This window comes from Lates calcarifer, linkage group LG7_1 (assembly GCF_001640805.2).
Source record: "Lates calcarifer isolate ASB-BC8 linkage group LG7_1, TLL_Latcal_v3, whole genome shotgun sequence".
Classification (NCBI taxonomy): Eukaryota; Metazoa; Chordata; class Actinopteri; family Centropomidae; genus Lates; species Lates calcarifer.
The window spans coordinates 16,730,490-16,739,254 of NC_066839.1; the positions used below are offsets into that span (position 1 = coordinate 16,730,490).

General features: G+C 42.2%; 1 protein-coding gene across 5 annotated transcripts in view; it reads left to right on the plus strand.

The window, feature by feature from the left end:
- runx2b (RUNX family transcription factor 2b) overlaps nucleotides 1-4,073 on the plus strand; it is a 42,058-nt gene extending 37,985 nt beyond the window's left edge. For all 5 annotated transcript variants that reach the window (XM_018697937.2, XM_018697934.2, XM_018697933.2 and 2 more), the window contains one exon: nucleotides 748-4,073. In XM_018697937.2, coding sequence (XP_018553453.1) covers nucleotides 748-1,226 — 479 coding nt within the window. In that variant the 3' untranslated portion in view covers nucleotides 1,227-4,073. The remainder of the gene's footprint in view (nucleotides 1-747) is intronic.
- Nucleotides 4,074-8,765: the final 4,692 nt, after the last annotated feature.

Consider the following 8,765-nt stretch of genomic DNA (forward strand, 5'->3'; position numbering starts at 1 on the left):
GAGCCACATCAGAGCTCAGCCCTGCCTCATTATGGATCTCATGGAAACTGTTTCTGCTCAAAGTGTTTCCACATGTGCAGCTCCTGATTCATCCCAACTGCTTTTTTATGTGCATACAGTATTCACACACATACATCCACCCTCCCTCCCTCCTCACCCCCCACCAGCCCCCCCCCAAAAAAAACACACACACACACACACACACACACACACACATACGACGGAGTGTGTGTTTGTATGCATAAACAGTTATACAGATACACATAAACATGCGCCAACACATACACACACACACAAATATAAATATGCCGAGCCGTAAACATTTTAAGCGTGGGACTTTGCTGATGTGTTTGTGAACTTTATCAAAACTTGGGATTTGAAGTGAACAGCACCACAGAAGTTGATGGATATAACGACATTTATGGATAAGTGCTGTTTCATAACTGTGCCCGCAAAATCCATTAGACAATCCAAATTGTTAATACACGTATCTGGCTTGAAACATCTGATTACATACAGTTCAGTTTACTACCGTTTCATTTGTCAAGGGACTTATTTGTTAAATTCAATTACAAGACAAAGTGCTAAATAGTTTTAAGAGTCCAAAGCCACATTTGACATAATCAAAACTGACAAACTGGTAAGAAGAAGTGTGATTCTTTAGGCTTTGCATAATGATATCTGCTGTTCTGTTGATGTTAGAGAAGCCTAAAGAAACTCATGTTTTTCTGTGTGTGTGTGTCTTAGGTTCTTCCGACCTGAGCCCATTCCCTGGTCAGTTTGAGCGTCAGTTCCCGGGCCTCTCCTCCCTCACAGAGACTCGTTTCTCCAGCCCTCGGATGCACTACCCGGCCACCTTCACCTACACCCCTCCCGTCACCTCCGCCATGTCGCTGGGCAGCGCCCACTACCACACCTACCTTCCCCCTCCGTACCCGGGCTCCACCCAGAGCCAGAGCGGACCCTTTCAGACCAGCAGCACGCCCTATCTCTACTATGGAGCTTCGTCCGGCTCGTACCAGTTCTCCATGGTCCCTGGCGGCGATCGCTCACCCTCCCGGATGATCCCACCTTGCACTAGCGCCTCCACGGGCACCTCCCTGGTCAACCCCAATCTGCCCAGCCAGACGGAGGGAGGGGTGGACGGCGATGGGAGCCACAGTAACTCCCCAACGGTTCTGAACCCTGGAGGCCGCATGGATGAAGCTGTGTGGAGGCCATATTGAAGAAAGCCAGGGGGTGGAGATTTGGAAGTCAACTGATGTCATGGTTTGAAAGCACAAAACCTTTTTTTTCATTGAAAAGGGGATTTTTGAGCTCTCATCAGCTATCTCTACCTTTTGCTTGGAAATTAAGGTTGAGATAAAAAAAAAAGAAAAAGAAAGAAAAGACCAGACTTGTACGGACTTGTCTTCCTGGAATGTGTTTTGACCAAGGCACTACAAAGGGAGTCATTCTCACAGCAATAATGAGAAAGACAATTTTGGTTTACTAGGCCCAAGTGGATGAGACATTATTTCAGTTTTATTGTAATCCACAAGCTAAGGGATGCTTCAACAATATTTGTAAAAGACTGCCTCTTTTGTATAGTGTTTGTATTTCAATAAGGCTTTTTGCAGAGCATGTTTTTGTACTACGACAATATCAAGATGCAAGTTAAGCACTGAGTAGCAAGTGATGAGAGTAACACATATGTTACCTTAAGTGGTATGGACAGTAAATTTGCTTTAAATCAATTAATTTAACTTGTATATTGTGGGTGAAACGATGTAGATTGAGGCGTTTTCTTAGTTTTAACTTATAAAGCCATAAATTATGTATTGTATTTGAAACTTGAGTCAAAGAAGTGTAATCTGAATATTTTTGATGCATCTATATGACTAAGTTAAAATGATTTTTTTTTGATAGGTAATTTAAGAGAGTGAGAGGTTTAATTTTTTTGTAGTACCCAAAGATTTGAATCGTCTCAAATATGAAATGTAATTTCCAAAGAGTATTGCAACATGTTTCTTCTGGTGTAACTTTCAGTTTAACTGCTCCACACGTTAAGAGCCCAGCATCCGCGCTAGGCGTTGACACACATTTGGCTTGGAATTAAACCTTTGGTATTTATTGAGCAATAACTCGTATTGTGCCTCTTGGCAACATACCATAAAAGAGAGCTTCAATGGGGGAAAATAATTGTCCGTTGGGGGAAAATCTGCTTGATTTCTTTAGTTTGTCTGGTCTGACATGCACACAGACACATACGTATTTTCTTGTCTGAATAAGAAGTGGTACATTTACACACGAATTGACATGTAGCCCAAAGATGATTACGGCGCTGCCACGCCTTAGCGGTGCGCTCCAAAGCAGCAGGTCAGACTTAAAGGTTCAGTTAGTTAGTGTGACACATGAACTCCTCAGGACTGGAATAATCCTCGGATGATCCCACAGATTTGCTATATCTGCATGTCTTTTTTTCATATCCACTCTGCTCTGTCAAGATTATAGGGAAAACATGCCAAGTCTGTTATAGCTTTCATATCATGTGCAAAAGATAGCTTTGAAAAAGTTTGTCTTAGTGTGTGACACACATGGGTACTTTTTTTGTTTGTTTCTTTGCATCTTCTTTCAGTCTTTAAGATTGAAAAGGAGATATCACAGTTGAAGACAAAAAAAGACTGTGACATTCCTTCAGACATTTATTTATTTTCCTCTTTTTTCCGCTTTTGTTGACATGGTTTACCAAATTCATTTGTACCATCCTCACTAACCGGTGTTATAATAATCTAAAATCTTTCTGTGGCACCAGGATGAGTGGGAGGTCTGATATTTTCCAACCTGAAATTGCTATGCGAGATTTTTTTTTTTTTTTTTTTGGTAAGTGTTGGAGTAAGAGGAAAAAGTGCAAAAACCGAGGTGATTGGATGCAGCTGCTGGCAGCAAACTGGTAACCAAAAAATATGGGAGACTTGTGTATGTTTGTTTCATAAAGCACTTATTTCTTGTTTTATTTCTAGCAGCACTTACGGCTAGCTGCCAGCAGGGCTCGTGGTTTTGGTCCTCAGTGCAGATATAACGCCACTGGAGTCACACACACACTCGCGCACACACACACACACACAGAATGGATAACACTTGGCTAAACAAGCCATTTACATTGGAGTTGAATCTGATCTCACAAGGCAGTTGGTATTTGTTTAAATTTTTTTTTTTTTTTTTTTTTTTTTTTTTTGCTTTCGTACAATATGATATTCAGTGCATGTAGGTAATATAATAACCCAATTTGAAAAAGCTGAGAAAAACATGGGTCTGTCCAAGGATCAGACTTCAAGCTTTTCATTGAAGGTTTGCACGCAGTGCCTCTTTTCCAGTCTCTGCAGAGGATGTTCTGAACTCACTTAATGGAATTGAACATGTCACACTACATTTCCCCAACTGCTTCAGCCCAAACGAAAAGTGTTTTTGCTGTTACAGTGTAACATAAGAAAGCAAATAAAAACCTTTTAGATTGTTGTGATTTTATAGCTTTTTTCCCCAATTACAAATTTACCCAGTGTCTCCATAGTAACTATGCACATCTGTTGCAGTTTATTTAAACGTCTTCTTTCTTTCCAAATTTTGAACAGGAAATGATCTTTTAAAAACTGTTTACACGTCAACGCAGCACTGACATCCCATTCTGTCCTCATGTGCTTTTGTTTGTGTTGTGTTTTTTTTTTTTATCCTCGGAAAAATAGGAGGTTCGTCCTTTTCTTTCCTTTGATTTAATGTTGCGTACAACCTGTCATCAAAAGACCTTGTATTATTTAATGATCAACATGTATGATATCCAGGAACCGTACTTTACCCTGCTCTTATGTAAAGTTTACTTGTTATGTTTGTTATGCTTCTTCTCTCATGAACACTTGTCAGGAAACTGAAACTAGTGGAGACTCCATTAGATTTTTGCTGGTACGTTTCATAAAGATCATCAAGTGATTTTTTTTTTTCTTAAAGGGACAAAGAGACCTGACAACAGTGAGTGAAATTGGCATTGTGATTGTACATTTTGTTTATTTTAAGAATAAAATAGGAATTTTGTAACTTAATTTTTCCTCTTAATCTCCTCTTTCCACCAAAATAATACTATAATATACTATAATAATATTGTGCATAGTGTCTTCATGTCATCTGAATTTTAAAGCTCCCTCCACTCAAGGAAGACTTTTGCTAAATGTTATGTGATGAATGGTGTATGTGCAGAGCTTGACACTAGAAGGATGTATTCATGTTTATTTGCTTGAAGGGGAAATTTTAAAGTTTCTTTGTTTCTTTTCTCAAACCAGTTTTACCTTTACACATGGGATGATTTTGTGACATCACTATGAGCAGCCAATAGCAGTTCAATTTGCTATATACAGAAGCGTGAAGTGGACACTTGAAGCTTCCAATACACAAACACTGAGAGCAGACTTTTCAGTGAAGGTGAAGGCATCTTGTGTTCTGTTGTTGGACTTCTGAAATGAACAATGCTTGCATATTCATAGATTTTGCTTTTAAGAATTTCAAACAGGTAACTGAATATTTGGCGGGCATCTTTGATATAAAATGGTTTATCTTATCTGAATATTTTGATCATGTTTCCCTGTGGGATAAATTTCCATTTAAATAGAAAGGACCACCACTGTGTTCACTCTTAATTCTCCAAGAACATTTAGCAATGTCATCACTTGTTTAATCTTTTCTGAAACAGTTAACAAAGCAGATCCATGAGCATGTCGTGCATAGAAAACACATTTAGTGGTGTCATCTCTGGTCTGCCGGTCCGTCTGCACCAACATTGTCTTTGGACGGGGACTAAAACGCAGGCTGGGGCCCCGGCATGCTCAGCCAGACTACTACTGCCACTGCCACTGCCATGGCTTCATTTCAAAGGTACACTGGGAAGCCAGAGAGATGGAGACAGGAACAGAGACAGGGAGAACCAGGGAAGCTGTTTTACATTATTCCAAGACATAATAGAGCCAATCTAAGTGTGCGCGCACACACGTACACATGGTGAAATAGAGAGAGAGAAGAGAGGGGAGAGCTGCACCATCCCATGTGTTTTTTTAAGGTTTCAGATTGGGAACATTCTCGGGATTTCCCTGAATATAGATTGCGTGGAAAAAGCTCCCGCTGGTTTCAGGTTCACATTCTCTGCGTTCTCAGCCATGTCTAGCAATTATAATAATGAACTCCGGAGGAGCAATGGGACCCAGACACCCAGAGAAATTAGCATAATGTCCTGCATGCACGGGAGAGACAGCAGCTCCGAGGCAGGCTCATTTATGTGGGGTTGGTATACAGTTTTTGTCCCTGTTAAATTTGGTGGTTGAACATGATGCCAGCGATGATGTGCGCTTGATTTTTATACCATGTTATAAGTAGTTTTGCAGCAGCAGCACAAAGCGAGCTGCACTCTCTTCCTTATGTTATGCAATCAACAGAAAGGGATACAAACAGGAGTTTATGAGGAGACAAAACCACTCCATTCAGATTACTGTGCACGCCCGCACACACATACACACACACACACAGCTGACAGCCCAATACAAACTGTTTACTTGACCTCTACAAATGTTTCAGAGGAGCAGCTCAGGCGGGAAGTGATCCTCAAGGGTCCCATACCACTCAAAGAGCTGTATATCTCTGCCTATGTTTCCGTCTTCACTAACAGGGCTGAGGGCTGTATGTGTGTCTGTGTGAGTGTGTGTGTCTTCTGCACCTTCAATCCATACATCTTGATTTCTCATTTAGGCCAAAGATAAACCTAGGGCAGGGGGCTCTCCAGTGTGTGTCCCCCCTCCAACTGTTGGATCAGCATGAAGTCCTGACCTCCTTGAACTTCTCTAATCTGCCGTCATCTGAGTTTAACAAATGGCGACAGGCCTCTTTAATGTCTCCGAAGACGACCATCTTTGAGATCAGCCCATGCCCACCATAAAATACACAAAACTGATCTTAATTTGATCTGATTGTAATTGAGTAACCGCCCTTCTGGTCCAAGTGAATTTCAAACTGAGTCAACAATAACTGTGTACTTTGGCGCACTCTAGTGGCTTTTTTATTTAACCTTAGGGACTGGGGTGAGGGGCCCACCCAGACGGCGTTCCATACAGCCAAAGGCAGACTGGATGTAGCCAAACTAGCGCTTATTACGTTAGTGGTGCTCCTACTAAAGTTCCAACACCCCACATTTTGTCTCTGCAGACTGTAGCCTGCTCGTGATCTTTTGCACTGTAAATGAATACCAGATATGAAAAGTTCTTCACCCTCACAGAGAGGGGGTTGTAAACGACGACTTGTCTTTTGACCTGTAATAAAAGAAATGATCAATTGGCAGGCGAGCTGCGCTCAGGCAGCAGCCCAGAACCTCACAGACATGGTAGGTTGTAAGGCAGCCTGACATCCTGCACCAGAATCCATTCATCACGAGATTAAAGCATGCCTGAGTCTTTAGCCTGCTTTGGAAACATTTGATTCCATGAAACCATTTGCTGCTAAGTGAAACCCAACTCAGAGAAAAGTGCACTTATGAAACCTAAAATGCCTACATTTAATGAGTTCTGCCAGTTCAGATTATGCAATCTGATACTGGCCACACCGCCTGAAAAAAAAAAAAGAAAAAGAAAAGAAAAAAAAGGGAATTACTGTGAAAATGCAAGTGTCAGGACCATGGACAGCGACCAAACACACAAACAAAAGGCCTCTTTGTCCAAGGTCTTCGCTTCATGTCAGTGTTTCAAATTATACACCATCTCAACTGTCAAAAAATGGCAAACCCTTGCAGCACGACTGAGTGTACAGAACATAAGACAGGATAAACCTCAAATCGGTGCCAAATATTCATGCAAAACAGGCCTTTTCCATAGGTTTCAGCCAGGCAATAAAATTTCAAAAATTTGGGCATGGGCCCCATCTTTGCCTGAAACCAAGCATGAAGGAACTCTATGTGTTCTTCCTGTCAGATGAAGGGCTGTTAAAACTTTATCAGGCGAGTGTTAATTGAGAACTAATGGACTGGTAATTCAGAGCAGTCACACAGAACCAGTTTGCTGCTGAATGACATACAACCCTGGTGACATTTAGATCATGTTGGGGCTGTTTGGAAAATCCACCACACGACCATAGCCATGTGGGGATGCCAGGCGAAAAAAGGGGGGATGAAGGATGCCCGCCATCGTGTCTGGTTCTGCTTTAGACATTCATCCTCTCTGTCTCCAAGGATCATAACTCGTGTTAGAGGCAGGTTTTATGGTTTATGACTGGAAAATAAAATGCCGTGTGTTTCCTGCAGGCGAAGCGATGATTTACAACTATGAATGATAAAGTGAGGGCCCGCCTGACAGTGCGGATGTGTGAGGGCTGCTGAGGATCCAGACATGTCCGACATGTGGATGCGAGTGTGGTCGTATAGCGAGTGTGGTCACACAGTGCGGTTATATACATTGGAACACAGCATAGAGAGAAAAGTTCTGGCTCGCTAGAAGGTATCAATACCTGACATCATCATCTCACATAATTAGCACAGTGTCCACATCCTTCTCCAGTGACCATGGATTATTTCATGTGGTTCACAACTGGAACTGAAACCCTAACCAGTAAATCTAACCAAGAGCATAAATACCCCTGGGCTCTGCTGTCTGCAGACATGGTTACTCATTTCAACGACTCCTCTCCAAAAAGCCAATCAGATATGTTTATTGTTATCTTCTGCCTAAATTTGGGCCTGATTATTTAAATACACAGAGAAACGTCTTGATCACCTGGCTCCGAGCTCAAACCGTGTGTACTTCAGGCCACGACAGGCCTGTCCTGGGCCTTGACTCCGCGCGGCTCCTCCACTGATCTGAGATCTTGCCTGTGCCAAGAACTCTCTCTGGTGAGGTCGTCAGACTTACGCCAGAAACCGCAGGCGCGCGCCAGGCAGATCAATAATCCCCATCAAGCCTCACCACAAGTCACTCAAACCTCCAAGGGCAGGCAGAGCGGAGGAGGGCTGGGGGGACCTGCTGAGAATCCGATACTCTCTGAGATGCTCTCTGTCTCGGAGTGGAAGAGATGAGGACTCGTCTTCTCGCAGCTCTGTCTCCCCTCCTTTAAACCCGATCTCCTGTTATGACATGGTTCCTGTGCTCTGATTAGACGCTTCCTTCTCTGGCCTGTTGGACCTCGGCTGTCAGCCTTCTGAACGGGTCGATGTTGATGTCATATGTCAGTCATTATCCTGCTTTAGGAATCACAGCAATTAGAGAATGGAAGGAGGATTTTTGAAGGAAACCTATCTTTGAAAACCCACAGGGTTGTTTAAGAAAACGTAACACTGCAGGTATTTCTATTTCTAATCCTCAAAGACTTCTCCAACCACTCCAATAAAAAGTATTCTGTGGTCTGCAAAATAATAATAATAATTGTGTGAGATAACACAACAAATGAAACCATTTCCTCTGCTGTTGCTGCTAAAAAAAAAGACATGGATAAAACAAGGTTTCTACTAAAACACATGGACAGGAGAAGAGAAAAGCAAACTTTACCTCAGGCTGAAACATATGCGTCTGTCTCCTGGGTACAATATCTTTGGTAAGCAGCAGCTAAATTGGACTTGTTCTTGCAAGGGGCATTGAGGTCTATATGGCAGTATTTCTTTAAACTATGGGTCTGGCCCTTAATTGGATCACAGGTCTGTTTCTGGTAGGTCCTCACACGTCAAACACACCAGTTTGTTTTAATCAGCTCAGGTCTCAAAGCAAGACTCAATT